The sequence below is a fragment of the Prinia subflava genome, chromosome 5 (assembly GCF_021018805.1).
Source record: "Prinia subflava isolate CZ2003 ecotype Zambia chromosome 5, Cam_Psub_1.2, whole genome shotgun sequence".
NCBI classification, from domain to species: Eukaryota; Metazoa; Chordata; class Aves; order Passeriformes; family Cisticolidae; genus Prinia; species Prinia subflava.
In genome coordinates, this window is record NC_086251.1 from 31,101,246 (window position 1) to 31,117,327 (window position 16,082).

General features: G+C 37.4%; 1 protein-coding gene across 8 annotated transcripts in view; it reads right to left on the reverse strand.

The window, feature by feature from the left end:
* The window catches only part of GPHN (gephyrin), a 274,022-nt gene that overhangs the window by 181,536 nt on the left and 76,404 nt on the right, over positions 1-16,082 (reverse strand). For all 8 annotated transcript variants that reach the window (XM_063398778.1, XM_063398783.1, XM_063398782.1 and 5 more), the window contains exon 2: positions 6,635-6,713. In XM_063398778.1, coding sequence (XP_063254848.1) covers positions 6,635-6,713 — 79 coding nt within the window. The remainder of the gene's footprint in view (positions 1-6,634; positions 6,714-16,082) is intronic.

Below are 16,082 nucleotides of genomic sequence, written 5' to 3' on the forward strand. Positions count from 1 at the left end.
AGAGACAATATCTTCTGTTCTGCTTTGCACAGTCTGCTGCAGAGAGTTTGCTTCAGACAGATGAAGTTGTTCCTATAGGTTTATGAGTCATTAAGCTTAAACAACCAAAGGACACATGCAATATTAGCCATTTTTGCTAGAAACTGCCAAGAAATCTTGTAGGTTGAGAATTTTTTTCTTTAAGTGCAATTAACAGAGGAAACATTTAGGGACTTGTTCATATGACTGGAGGTAAAAAAGATCTGGCAAAAATGCAACAGAACATCCTCTGTGATTCATTTGATGGAAGCTGGTTGTTCTACAGAGAAGCCAAGTGGAGAAACTGGCTGGAGAAGAACCCTGGCTACTTAAGGTCTTAAGCATGTTTTAATTATTTTGAAGGAAGGACAAATAAAAATTTTTAAGGCATGTGAAAACTCTGCTTGCAGTTGAAGCAGATTAAGGTTTGTCATTGATCTATCTCCCAGATCAATGAGAAAGCATAAGGATAGCATGAAGCCAACTGTATGTAAATCAACTTTAAGGAGTACTTATTAGATTAGACTCATCCTCATGAATTCCTTTAGGTAAGTCTCAGATCTTTGGAAGTTTGTCAGGTACAACTTTTTCATCAGATTCAATGCTTAAAATAAGCAGCACTTCTATAATGCTTAGCATTGCTTCTCTGCATAACAGAGTAGTCTGGGCTACCACAGACAGCTCTCCAGTTGTCCTAATAAAGATAACCTGATAAAAACACTCGATGCTTATAGATGAGCTCAGGAGGCAAGAGAAGCAGAGAACTATTTTTGTAAGCCTATTAGGGAAAACGTGCTAATACAGTCAAATAATGAACAAACAACTGCGCATGAACTCCCACTAGAAGGTTGCTGCACAACAAGATAACTGCGGATAGAGTTAACAAATAAACATTTCCTCTCTATACAGCATTACTGAGATCAGCAGTTAAATAAAAGAAACAGGCATGACATTCATATATTGTAACAGGCATGGAAAAACTAGAAAGGCTGCACAAAGGGGAGAGGGTTTGAGCTGGTATCCTCACAAGACTGAATTTGTAACCTTCAGCAAGACAGAATATGCCACTAGTTTTCAAATGATGAGCAAAACTTCCAGGTTTTCTCAAAAATCTGTTAGACAGATTCCTCCATGTGAAGATGGAAATGGAAGTTTTACATCCACAGACTTAACAGTGCATTTACCAATTCTTCAGTCACAGAATCACAGAATGGGTAAGGCTGGAAGGGACCACATTGGGTCATTTCAAGAGCACTTTGCATGGGACTGCATCCAGAACTGGCTGGACACAGCACTCCAGATTTGGCCTCACCAGGGCTGAGTAGAGGGGCAGGATCCCCTCCCTCGACCTGCTGCCAATGCTCTTCCTAACACAGCCCAAGATCCCATTGGCCTTCTTGGCCACAGGGACACACTGCTGGCTCAGGGACAGTTTGGTGTCCACCAGCACCCCCAGGCCCTTCTCCACAGAGCTGCCTCCCAGCAGCTCAGCCCTCAGCCTGTGCTGCTCCGTGGGGTTGTTCCTGCCCAGCTGCAGGACCCTGCATTGCTGCTGTTGATTTCAGGCAGTTCTTCTCTGCCCCTGTCTCCAGCCTGCTGAGGTCCTGCAGGGCTGCACAGCCCTCTGGGGTATGGGCCACTCCTCCCAGCTTTGTGTCATCAGGGAGCTTGCTGAGGAGGCATCTGCCCTTCATCTAAGAAATCAATGAATTAAGGTAAAGGATTCTGGGCCCAGCACTGAACCTTAGAAAACACCACCAGTGAATGTCCTTTCACCTAGACCCTGAGCCACTGACTATAACTCTCTGGGATCTGCTGTTCAGGTTCAGCTAGCTCACAATCCACCTCAATGACCACTCATCCTATCCACATTTCCTGACTTTGCCTATGAGGATGCTGTGAGAAACAGAGCCAAAACTCTTGCTGAACTCAGAGCAGACAATATCCACCACTGCTCCCTCATCCATCCAGGAATTTGTTTCATCCTACAGCATATCTTATATACTCAGTAAAATTAAAAAAAAAAAAAAACAACCAAAACCAGAGCTCCTCAAGAATTCCTTTGTCGTCTTCAATCCTTAAGTGACAATTTCTAAGGATCTCACAACTGCTTCCCAGAAGAATTACCTAGCTCCTCCTTCTAAGGCTGTAAAACACAATAAGGAATACAGATGACTTCTGTGAGATTTCTAACTCATGTCATGGAAAAATGGAACTCAGACTTAATCCACAAGTTTCGAACATGGGCCTATTACCATTTTGGTTGTCTTTCTAATGCGATTACATGGAGGGTAAATTACATTTTCTTCTCACAATGTTTTCTTCTCTGTAATACACACTTGTTAAAACAAGCTCTAATTTCCTGTCAAAAGTTACCTGTTCTTACATTTTAGATTTATCTACTCTCATTATCAGTCTGAAGGAGACATAAAATACAGTTTAGATGTGATGTGATTTTGCCTAGAAAGAAGTTATTCAGAATCCCTTGGATATTGTTCATCTCAAAGAAGCTCTGAAGATGTTTCCAAAACAAATGCATCAGTGATTATTTGCAGCTGCAGCTACCAAATTGCACAAAAAGATTAAAAGCATCCTCTTTTCTGTTTAGACAAGTATTTTATGAACTGTATGTCTATATACAGGCTAGAGATGAAAGGAACATCTTATAAAGTGATGCTAAGAACTAAAACTTGGGAATGTCTATACACAGAACTTCTGCTTGAAGTAGGTGGACATATATCTAACATTCCAATGATCTGATGGTTCACTGTTCAGGTGTATTTAAGTAACTTCTAGTGAGAAAAGAAAAGCAGTAGTAAAAATCCCAGGAGAAGTTTCAGGTGATAGACATATTGAATTGTATCTAACCCATTTCTCTCTTGAGCACAGATTGGCAATTGAGGGTGGAAAAGGACAGGAAGACAGAGGAATACAAACCATTCAGCCTGCTCATGAGCAAGGGGTCAAATGAACTAATCAATATGTTTAACTTACCTTGAGCACCAGCCTTTTGCCGTGCTAGAGAGCCTCAAAGATCTCCCCACAAAAGAAGGACTTTGCTACCATCTTGAGCTGTTTCACTGCATTTTACTTCAGCTGAATTAAGTCTGAACCATCATTTAAGAACCAGCAGCCTAGTTCACCCAATTGCACCTGCTCTCTGCAGCTCTGCTGTTTAGGACAATGAATGGAAAAATACCTATAGTCTTCTCATGGAGAATAATCTCCTCTATCAAATTCTAAACATTCTAAATATCTTTTATCAGTTACTGGAATGGTAGGCAGGGCATCATCTAAAACAAATCATAGGATTTCAATATTCATAGCCACCTGAAGTTACCTTTATAGAAATCAAAATAAGTTCCATCTGGTTTTTGATCATATTAATTACACAGAAGACAAACCAGAATGCATACATTTTCATAGAAGAAAGGGGAAAAGAAGAAAGGGAGGAATTTAAAAAAAAAAAAGGTTTGCCCTTCCTACTCTCCACACTTAGAATCAAATATGAAGACTACAATCTGCAGAACTCTCTCTGACATTCTTAGATATAGATTCCAGTTTCTTCACCAAATGACATTTAGAATTTTTTAAACTATCCAATCAGTGTTATCTGCTATAAGTTGAACTAATTCTTTCTCACCAGGCAAACAGAAAAAACCCTTTAATAATCTTTTACATACTGTAAAACACTCATACTTCCTCTCTTGACACTATTTCTTCAATTAATTAACTTGCCATGCATTGCATTTTCTGTCTTCTCCTCCTTCTTTTCTTCTATACACCTCCGGATCTCTAAGTTTTGTGTCCAAAACAGGACACTGTATATAGCAGACATATCCTTGAGCTCCAGGGAACCCAATCCAGTTGAAGACATCCCTGCCCACTGCAGGAGGTGACCTTTAAAATACCTTTCCACCCAAACTATTCCATGATTATCTACAACCAAGAAAAAACAGCACTTAACTCTCAAACCACCTTTACAGCTGAATTATGATTAACTTTTTGCAGAAATCAAATTTTTCTCTAATTAACCACTAAATTAAATTTGATTTTAAAGTTGTTGCATGCTTCCTTCTCCCACAATCTGTAACTCCTCACATCAGGTTTATTTGATATGACTGCTGTTTAGGGGTGTTTTACCTTTAGCAGAATTTTCATTTTTATTGACACATTGTAAAATGTGAGTTAATCACATACAAGTCTAGGTGATCAAACTACTGATTGGAGCAGCAGAGCTTTTATTAGCATTGCTGAGAGAACTGAAAGCAGATTAACTTTAGAGTCCTGCTCCAGCTGGGAAACCACCTGGGGAGAAAAGACTAGTCTGACAATTAGGCACACTTGATATAAATCAAACATTAATGAAAAAACCCCAGTAATGCTGTCTATTTTATGGAGTGTGATTTCAATGTAAAGACACACTTTCAGCTGTCCAAAAAAAGACCTTTTGCAATAACAAAAGAGAGGTTGTCTGTTGCAGAGCCAAGAGTGGCAAACAAAGAGGGACAGAGCTATTTGCAGAGAAAGCATGAGATTTTTTTTAATGTAAATCTAATGTTTGCATCTGAGATTACAAAGAAAAAGAGGCCGTGCATCTACAGTCAGCACAAACAAGCACTAAAGAAATCTCAAAGTGTAAATATTAAACTGGTAAGAGGATTAATCAAATACTATTTTACAATTCCAGGTATTATTACAGGCATCAATCATGGCCAAATAAGCATAATATTTTAATTAAACTTGATTTCAAAAAAAGGTTAAAACATCTCTTTGTCTGGAATTCTCATGCTTCATCCCAATGCTGTCCTTTGCATAACAAAGAATTCAGATCCCATGGGACCTTAAGAGTCACCTACAAAAGCTGGGTTGAACAATATTGCCTTAGATGGTTTCTTCATTTTGGAGATTCACTCACACTATTACATGTTTTGCAAGAACTCTTAATAGGTGCTCTGTCATAAAACACCAAGACTATCTGTTAGAAAGACAAACCCAAGTCTATACATTCCTATTATCTGTCAGGAAGAAGGACACTTTTCTTGCACTATAATCTGTCATACAGCAAAGCATCATAAGCAATCCTTGCAATTTAACATGTATTGAAACTTTATTCAGTCTTTCAAAGTGACAAAAATGGCTACATTGCATCACTTATGTCCTTATGCTATAAGGAACAGCAATCCATTTAATTACTTTTGAACATTACGATAATTTATTACAATATTCTTCATGTGAGTTACAGTCAAAGAAGAAAATGAAAAGATTCCATCACTTCTGGTAAAAAATACAGAAAATTATCATTTTACAGCAAGAGCAATTCAACCTTTTGAAAGTAAACTGTAGAGGTGCAAGCCCAAAACTAGGTGTAGCATGTAAGCCTACTTGCAGCTCCAAAACCCACATATAATTCTAAAGCAAACAAAAAAGAATCAACAAAGCTAACCAACCATCAAAAATACTCAAAAAAATACCACTCAACAGGAAAAATTTGAAAATTAAGACCTTTAAAATACCTTTAATTCAATACTTAAACAGTAATTATTTAAAATTTATCTATTGCATTCACTCTGTACATATCAAGCAACAATTATACTTGCCCCTTGTTCCTCTATCATTTCAGATGTATAAATCATCAGTTACATACACTATGTCAAAATTGCCCAAGAATGTATGTATATGTGCATATATATTATTTACCTGTAGCAACATGACAAAATAAATTCTGCATCTACTTAATTACTATAAATTGCTGTAACTGAAATAAGATGCCAAATACATCTTACTTTTCACTACTTCTCAATCAATACTGAAAAATCTGCTCTTTCCGTATCAAGAACCATCACGTTAGAGCTCACTGTGGAATGCACTGTCATTCATCTTAAAAAGGTGTGAGTTTTTTTCTCTTTTTCCCTTCCCCGATAACAAGTGGTACACACAAGCAAGAACATTTTCAGCTAGCACTGAAGTTAACAGATGAGAAAAAAATCCCATGAACAAAAAACTACAAACAAAAACTGAACGCAAAGAAGGTCTGATACAATTTCAAGTCTGGCTCAGATCTCATGAGATGGAATTTTATTTTAGAGAAAGATACAATATTGAGATAAAGACCAGTAGTATTATGATGAAGCAAAATTTATACCATGTGTACATATACTTAAATTGAAACAGGTAGCAGAGGAAGAAACAAACGTCATCTGTATGAAATCAGCTACAAAGAAAACAGATTCTAGATGTTAAGGTAACTGACAATAACATAATTATCCAGTAATATGCTAATTTATATGCAATTCCTCCTTAAAAAAGGAGGAGCAACAGTGTGCATACAAGTCCTCCATAGAAATACCAGGACGCACCATCTGTTACCTCTGATGGCTCTTGCACCCTTTACTGTATGTGCTCTCTGGATGGGACTTCATGAGCAGAATTACATTAAAAACAAGGTGGTTTTAATAATACCTGCTTGTATTAAAGACTAACAATTTGGCAAGCATAAACCACTAAAGCATTATATGTACTTCATTATACTACTTCTTTATATAATTACAAAACTACTCACAAGGATATCAGGAAGAAGCTTTTCTTTGCTTAGCAATAAGAGCCAGATACTCACAAAGAAGGGTCTTGGACCAGATCTTTAAGGTTTATCCCACTACGATCCTCGGCAAGGTTCCTGAAGCAACTGTCACTCACTAAAAAAAATAGAAATAAAATTAAAACAAAACAAAATAAAACAAACAAACAAAATAGGAAAAAAAAGAGGTGGAAATTTAAGAACAGAACACAGTTCTTTTGATTAACTAAAAATGCTTTTTGGTGTTGGGTGGAATTTGAACATTCATGTATAAAGTCTGATTTTCACTGAGGTTCCACCTAATTCAAAGATAAGCCAACTCAATGGAAAGTGAAAAACACTGTACCACAGCTTATGCAGAAATAAGCTGCACAGATTTCAGGTGGTGTCCTCACTATTTGTCCACCTGGAGGCACAGGAAGTCTCAGACACAAACAGTGGATGCGCAGGTAAACACTTATCCGTACACTTATCAGGAGAGTCTTTAATCATGCACTGTTCAATATACTCCACTTAATCAGAGACAATGAGAGCTGCTATGTATTTAAGTTCATAGTTATTCATGGGTTAGCAAAAATGTTTAATATGAGCAATAACCAAAACAAGTAATTAAGAGAAAAAATTTATTCAAGCAACTTATAAATAACTTAAAGTGCATGTAAAGCAGCTAGTTACTGTAATAACTGAAATTACAGTAAATGTCACAGAAATTTGAAAGAATATTACTGAGCTTTATTTTCTTCACTAATTAAGAGAAAAAAAAAACAGAAGAGACTTAAACCTCAAACTCCAAATTTGTTCTCTTAGCTAAGTCTCTCAGCTCAAATACCTCAATCCTAAAAGCCACCTCATTTCTCTTAAATAACATCACAGTCAATTTGAGAGCTGGAAAAAGAGTAGAGGTACAAATATGTTTAAAACAACACAGTATCATTTTAAAGGAATTAGTTATTTCTGGCTACAGTAAATTTTCTGAAGGACAGAAAGGTTGCAATAAGGAAAAATCAGTGTAAGGATCAATTCTTCTTAATGGGCAAGGTAATCTATGAGACAGAAAGTTTATGAAGAAATGCATTATTCCTCATCTTTGAACACAGAATACAGCCTCACATTTGGTGAACAGGGATGTGTTTAAAATCATCTGCAAAAGCAAGTGTTCCTACTTCTTTCTCTCTAAATGCAACATACCCTCTAATTTACATCTCTAAGTATTCATGTGCATCACCAGCATCAAGAAAATGCAAATCATTCCCAAAATACATTGTTTTCACAGATTACAACACATACAGTGACAGACCTACCTAACATACTACAAAACTGCAAAATGTTTCTACTAGTACCTCATTGGCAATGCATCTCACAAGCGTGAAACCTGTTAAGTCTGCTGGGAAGGACAAGTATAGAAGAAAGCATCCCAGAAGAGGAGGCTGGCACAGCTGACAGAACAGGTACTAGCCCTGGCCCTCAGACAAAGGCTGACAGTTTAGGACTGTAAGAGAGGTATTAGTCAAGTGTTGAAAACATTCACCTCAACACTGCAATAACCAATTGATATCCTAAGCTTCTCTTACCCACTGTCTCTGAAAACAATGCCCAACAATCGCTCGCTGCACACAATCCCTGAAAGCTGTCAGTCTTTCACAAGGGGTCTCTTGCCTTTGAGGTACTTGGCTCAGATCTTCATTTTAAACAACTCCCTGTGCTAACTGAGCCCAGCCACTCAGCTTGCTCCTCCCATGCCAACTTAATCATTGCCTCTAGAACAAACTGCAAGTGACCTGTGCTGAGTTCACAAACACTTCTGCCCTTGCCAGGCACACTCTGACTGAGCAGCTTGAGCCTTGGGAATTTTTCATTTCCATCCCCACCCATTACACTGAACCCAAGACCTTCGAGTGGATCTTGAGTCTTCAGTTAAAGGAGTAATTCCAAGATCAGCAGACTCACAAACAACTACATGCTAGATTTTATGGGAGAAAAATTCCCACCTACATTGATATTTGAGAGTTTATATTTGCTTCTTGTCAAGTTTGGCAACAAAACAGCAAACAGAACATTTCACCTACAGTCTTGTCATAAATACTACACTACCAATGTATCAACATATCTCCTGTGCTAACACAACACATCATGAATAAAAATTATGCTCTACACTGTTTTTTCACTAGTGAGAAAACAAACATTTTTAAAGCATTAAATATTTAATCTAAACATGCTGTATTTTTCCAGTGTCTCCTCCAATCTCCTCATGGAAAGCAATCACAGTGATAACTGATAAAACTAGTGCCATTGTCTCAAAAGTTTTTTAAAGAGGAAATGAAAAATGACAACATAAAATTATCTTATCAATAAAACTGGCCATTATTTATCTAACTCATGATGTTTAAAACACCAAATGTGTTTCAAATAGATGTTTAAAATGAATGCCTAGATTTGTCAGAGACAGCCTTTGCTTTACTTGTCTCAACATAAATCCAATATAATAACACTCTTTTTATGAATTAATTTTAAAATTGCAAGCCTTCCCTCTACTTAGCAGACCTTGGCAATAAAACCATTTGCTAAAAAGACTAATTCAACATCAACTTTCTACAAGCTTTGAAAAATGTATAAACCTCGTCTCCCTGGTTTTCTTCTTTGATTGTAGAAGAGTTAGAACAATGTAAAGCTGCAAATTGGTATGCAAGTCTCTTTTTAGGATACTGTTCTAGCTGGATTTAGATGCTTCAGATAAATGTAAAAAATTCTAAACCTGGTTTTAACAATCAAGAATTCCAATAGTTTAGCTAACACTAACATTTGACTGTAACTGCCAATAAAATGACTAGTATGGATAGCAACAGGAGAGTTTCCAGTGAGTGGAAATAATTCATTGGAATAGGCTGGAATAAGCACTTGGTCTGCATACAATAGCCATGCCCCTTCACATCCTTGCAAACTCTCACAAAATAAAGAAAACAAATGTTCAGCAATAAATGCAAGGTGGGAGCAATCAAGCAGAGCAGGTATTCTATTTCTCACAGCTTAGAAAACTTTAAATCAACACTGCACATATTTAAAAAATAATATATACCCTAATTGAAATACAAGCTATTTATTTTAAGCAAGAGAGTGAAACTGTGATGGTATGGCAGAAATATCAGGGTGATCAATGGTGCTTTAAGGTTTGAGGGAAGAAAATGTAGAAAAATTTGCATCACAGCCACAAATTGTACTACAGACACAGGCCATGCCTAACTTCTCCTTGAAGCACAACCAAGGGATGTTTTTGCATAGGACATGAAAATAATCCCCATACAGGGTTTTACTGTCTTGCTTCAAAATAAAATTTTTATTTTTTAACCCTCCAAAACTTTATAAAAGCTAGTATTTTAAGCATTGTTGAGTGGATAGCTTCTGGAGAGATACAGAACTGTTAGCTGTTCCTCCCTACATATATATCAAGTGTACATATACAGCCTCTGGTCTGCAGTGGACCCTCCCCAGGTACCTCCTTACAGACATGGCAAATGACAACAAAAACAGCGCCCTAAAGTACATTTGTTCCGTGGAGTATTGCACATACAATGACAGTCTGTAAGGTGCCAGAAATGTCCTTAATACACCAAATATTGGCACAAATATCACAGGCATCAACTGAACAGAACACACAGTCTGAAAAACATCACAGTAAGGCAAAATCCCCAAAAGTGCATTGAACAGTTTGACTTCCAAGTGAGCTGTTACATGTATCACAGCAAACAGGATGTAGCAATAGCTCCAATTTTCCCAACATTCATCCTACTTCCAGCTCCTGGTTTCTATTAGTGATGTTCTGTTTCTGACCCCTGTCTAGTCTTGTGCCTAGGAAGTTAACAGAGGTGGGAAGCTAATAAGGGAATATAGTTCTCACCTGTCAATTACACAGCATACAAAATTCCCGATGGAAAGGTTAAAATCAGCATTCACACTCTAATGTGCAAACATCCAATTTACAGCAGTTGTGAAGCCTTCCCACTTGGCATTTGTGAACTTCTAAATTTGTCCATGTGATTTCTTTTCCCCCTTTGCTTTCTTTAGCAGGGTTTTAAATGAGACCATACTGAAAAGAAATAGAATGTTAGCCTGTTGATTTTCAAAATGAGAAGTTCTTTTAACTATGCAGGCAAATTAATATTTTCTTCAAGTAGAGGCAGGTCATAATCTGTTGCGAAATGTACCCTTATTTTAATTTTATTTTTAAAATGTCCTACAATTTGAAAGTCACGTAGCTCTTTAAAAATGTCACTTTATCTCCTACCCCACAGAGAGCACTTCCAGTAAAGAGCCCTCTTTGTATTAAATCAGCTCCAAATCTACAGCTGATAACAGTGATTTTCATATTTACATGATTTAGAAAAATCCAATAACCACCTTCAAAAAATGAACAAATATCTATAATTTTGTAAAGAAAATTAACAATTAAGTTTACCTCCCCCATATCTAAATATGCAATTTCAGAAAATCACTATTTTCTGCCAGATTTTCCCCTTGGTTCCCAGAATTCCAAACCACTTTTAGATTAGTTGTGACTACCTGTTGATAAAAATCTTGACAACAAAAATGCTACACTCATGAAGGCAGTCACTGATGCACTATTAGTTTGAAAATATATGGACTACTACACCCTTGAACAGTATGCACTGAAGTAAAGATACTAGTTTCCTACATTTTTGTCTTTTAGTGATATCTCCTAAGTTCAGCTCTTTTTCTTAGGACCTCTTCATCTACCCATAGTAGTTTTGACAAGACTTTACCTAACCACTCTTTTTATGGGCTTATTTACGTATTTAGGTTTTATAACCTAGATTCATTCAGCAGTTAGTAAATATAAAAAAATATTTTGTATACTTTGGATGTTCTAAATAGTACTGGTCTAGCACAGAGTTGTATTCCAGTCTGGTTTTGCTTGTAACAAATATTATTCAGAAGTCTCATTCCAGATTCAGGTGGTTCTGTTCCATGCACTGCACTCAAACATTTCAGGATTCAAGTATTTTGCTTTTATGGGCCCAACCTTACACACAAGGCAGCAAGCACCTTCTTTACCTATTATACATATTGTTGACTTCAAGAAATAAACTCTACTAAGGAAGCTTAGGGTCTTAGGATATAGGAAGGTAACAGAATTTTTTCTCAGACCTCAAAGCATCTCTCTTTAAAAGCCTTTTCTCCTGCAAACACAGAATTCCTGTCCAATATGGCATACTTTACAGAATGGAAAGATCCAGAAAGCACCAGAAGATCGATTCTCTTAATATTAAAAAGATTTTAAAGTATTTCATGGATTCCATGGACAGTAACATCAGAGATAAATAATGCCTTTTTTCTCTGCTACTGTCACATTTTTCAAGTGAGTGCATGTCAACCAGAAAACATACATAAAACAGATGGCACATTACAGAAACCTTGTAGCACCTTCTCCAGATCTATAAAAGAAGACAGCAAATTAATTTTAAGAGCAGCACTTATACTATTTGCATATCTGCACACAAATCTCTGACGTATTTGCAGAATAAAAAGAACTACGAGTCTCCATGCAGACTCCAAATGCTTGTAATTGCCAAGAAAATATGTTGTCTGTGAGTAGCAGAAATAAGGTAGGCTGATTTCCTAAGAACTTGTGATCTAAATGCCATTTGCTATCACCATATAAATCCAGAATGGTATCCTCCCAGATTGACAAAGAAGTACTATTATAAAAAAAGAGCTAAGGTATTGGAATAACAGAAGGGAAAGGTTCAGGTGACTTACTGAGAAACAGGATTATCACAAACCAGAAGTACAAGTTAGACATGTGAATCTATGATTTTTCTTTTTCTAGAAAACAGAGAAGCAGTAATGTCACTTGTAAACCAGATGTAAAAGAGGGCTGTTGTAATGATAAAGAAAATTAAAATCGCAGGGGAAGTGAAAAGATCTTCCTTGATTAGTTTCACAAAAAAAAAAGCATTAGATGGTAGCTGTTGGTGTTTTTATGTAAATATAACAGCAAAAAAATCAGAGGGAGAAAAGAATACTATTGCAGAAGAAATATAACTGTGAGGAAATCATAAGAAACACAGCATATTTTTTCAAAGAATTAGAGAGGTGAGCCCTCCAAATAATCCTTCTATAACAACAGGGAGGGCAAGGAAAGCACACAGACTTGTTCTCAACAGATTTAAGGATAGATGAAATGACACAGAAATTGTTCTTGAAGACCTGAAGCATTCTGCACCACAGTAGCTAATGTTGTAAAATCTGTGTTAGAGTTTCTCTGAAGGCTATGAACTTCTAAACTTCCCCAGGGTTTCTCCCATTTTCCAACATCAATTAAATGAGGCATTTTTTTCTGTGTATCCATTAGTCTAGTGGGTTATGCCTCTCTCAAATGATTTATCATTTAAATTTTACAATATTTGTGAGGCCTTAGGCTGCAAATTCTGCACTGGGTTTTAATCTAATATTTAATAAGCTTGAGTTTCAACTTCATCCCACTGTCAGTGGGATCACTGCAGTGATCAGGTGAACCTTGAAAGAAAAACATTAAACCATTGAAGACATTCAACTCTTCGGAGATGCAGCATTAGCAATACTTCTAATGGTTTGTATCCAATTTAAAAAATTAGGTTCCCTGAAGCTATGAATACTAAGCACTTGATGGATTTTTTTCTTTGGGCTCTTGTTATTGGAGATAAATTAATTTGTGTTTTGTGTGGGTTTTTCTTTTCTTAACATATATTTCCAGTAAGAAGTTTGTGTTCTTCATTTCACTATAAAACCATAAAAAATTCCAGGATGGGAAGGAAATGCATAGAAGGCAAGAGAGAGGAAGGGAGGAGTTAAAACAACAACAACTAAAAGCTAAGTACCTTGGTAAAATAATATCTCATTTTTAGTTATATCACAGGTTAGAACAGCTGCACTCAGATCAGATGTAGAGAATCTTCCCTCAAAAGGGCAGCCTTTACAAGGAGGTCTTGATTGTCAGCTTTTCTGATTTCTTTAGAGGATGTCCGAGTTTTTTCAATACCTCAAAAAAGATAAAATTCTTATCTCTAAAGTTAGTTTTCTTGTATGTTTTATTTAGTTCAGGAAAAGAATGTGTTTAGTTTCTCAGTTAACGACACTTGAAACAATTTACAGCATCTTATATAAGCCCATTTTAATATCTTAAATGGATCCTTGGTTGCAGAGTACACTGATCAAGCATACAATCAGCCTCAGCTAGATGCACTTTTACATATGACAAAGCATGCCAATGCAAGATGCTAACACATTTCACATATTATCTGCCAGCTTGATTAAGAACCACAAGAATCACATGCAAAGCTATACTCCATGTTCCTAGTGATATATTCTATCCATAAACACTGCATTTATGTGAACCACTTCAGTGACTGCAGGGACCTGTGACCACAGGCTTGCATCATTCAGTGACAGGATTTAGGAAACTTCACGTTGTGGCTTGGAACAACGCCCCTCTTTGCACTGCTGCATTGCTGCACAGCTAAATGCATACAGACCTGCTGATAGGTAGATAATCCTCCAGGACCAACCCACAGACCACAGGGCCTCGGTGTCCTGTCTTCCCTCTGCTCATGTTTCATACAGTCCTAGACACCAGAAATCAGGTAACTTCATCCTTAAGGAAAAGGAGGTATTTTCTGCACTGTTCAACATAGCCTGTCAATTTCTCTTAAAATAAGCCACCTCAAAAACACATAGTAAAAAAGGGCAGGAAAAAATAGAAGGTATTTTGTACTACTTGAGACACGTATTGTGTGATGTCCATGTCACACCTCAGCTGGCAGTGTGCACTCCCAGCCCAGGAAGCCAATTTTACCCTGGGCTGCATCCAGAGCAGCATGGGCAGCAGGGCCAGGGAGGGGAATTTGCCCCTCTGCTCCACTCTGGTGAGACCCCACCTGCAGGGCTGCATCCAGCTCTGGGAGCTCCAGCACAGGAAGGACATGGAGCTGTTGGAATGAGTCCAGGGGAAGGCCACCAAGTTGGTTAGAGGGGTGGAGCACCTATCCTGGGAAGACAGGCTAAGACAGCTGGGGTGTTCAGCCTGGGCAACAGAAGGTTCTGAGAAGGGAAACTTGTAGCACCTTCTAGTACCTAAAGAGGGCTACAAGAGAGCAGGAGAGGGAATTTTTATGAGGGCAGGTAGTGACAGGCCAAGGAGTGATGGTTTTAAAGTGACGGTAGGTTTTAGATTGGATAATAGACATTCTTTACTGTGAGAATGGTGAGACACTGGAACAGCTGCCCAGAGAAGTTGTGGATGCCCCACTCCGGAAGTGTTCAAGGCCAGGTTGGATGTGGCTCTGAGCAGCCTGGTCTGGTGGAAGATGTCCATGGCAGGGAGGTTGGAATGAGATGATCTTTAAGGTGCCTTCCAAATCACACCACTCTGATTCCCCTAGTCATTGTATCTATGGCTTGAGCAGATGCCTTCCCTGAATTCAGACGTACAACCATGCCCAACAGGACTTCAAGGAAGATTACAGAAGGGCACATGGAAAACACATAGATGAGGTTTGGAGCTGGAGGAGATGCAGCATCAGATCACAAAGCCAGCTGTCTTACTGAGGACTTTGGGTTCATCTTCTAAGTTCAACTAAAAGCAACTAAAGGTCATCAGCAGTACTGGACTAGGGGAGTGATGCAAGCCAAGATCCACGGCAATTAGGAGAAAAAGAACACTAAATGTAATAGTGAGCTAATAAAACTGCAGAAATCCCAGTGACAATCAAGTGCAGCTCCAGACTGAATGGTGTTAAATCACATAAAGCTATAAGACTTCAAAGCCTGAAGGTGTAATCATTGCAAAATAATGCCAGTTAGCACATAAACCAGAACATAAATGTGCATTGTAGACAAACAACTCCACTACAGGCAACGACTCAAAGAAAAAGACATTATCTCTTATCTTTTAGACAAAAGTAGCACCTGGGCCTAGCCTGGTCTGTCTGTCCCCTTCAGTTTGCTTGCTAAAGGAATTACCTGGGACAGAAGTGTCTTCTGTAAGCCATCACATAGTAACCATTTATTTAGCACAACTCTATATGCAAAGTTCTGAACTGAGGCCCTACAAACACCATACTGATGAATAAAAGACATAATTTTGTATTGTTAGCAGAGATGATGAAAATATGCTGACATTAAAATTCAGTTGTGTTTACTTATTGGATATAAGGATATCCATTCATGCAAAGGGATCTTTATTAGTTTTCACAAGAAGATAAAACATTTAAGCAAATAAATGTAATTTAATAATGCAAAATGAGAGTAAGAGTAAAAATAATTTTATAAAACTACTAATATATTTATTATAAATAAATACTGTTTAGATGACAATGTACCTGTTTTGCTCTATTTTTCCCTAAATCTCATTATGAAGTAAATTATATCCGTATGTTCAAAATTTTCAATTCAATAAATGTGAATTCTTGATAGTTTATGGGAAAATTCTTCATGA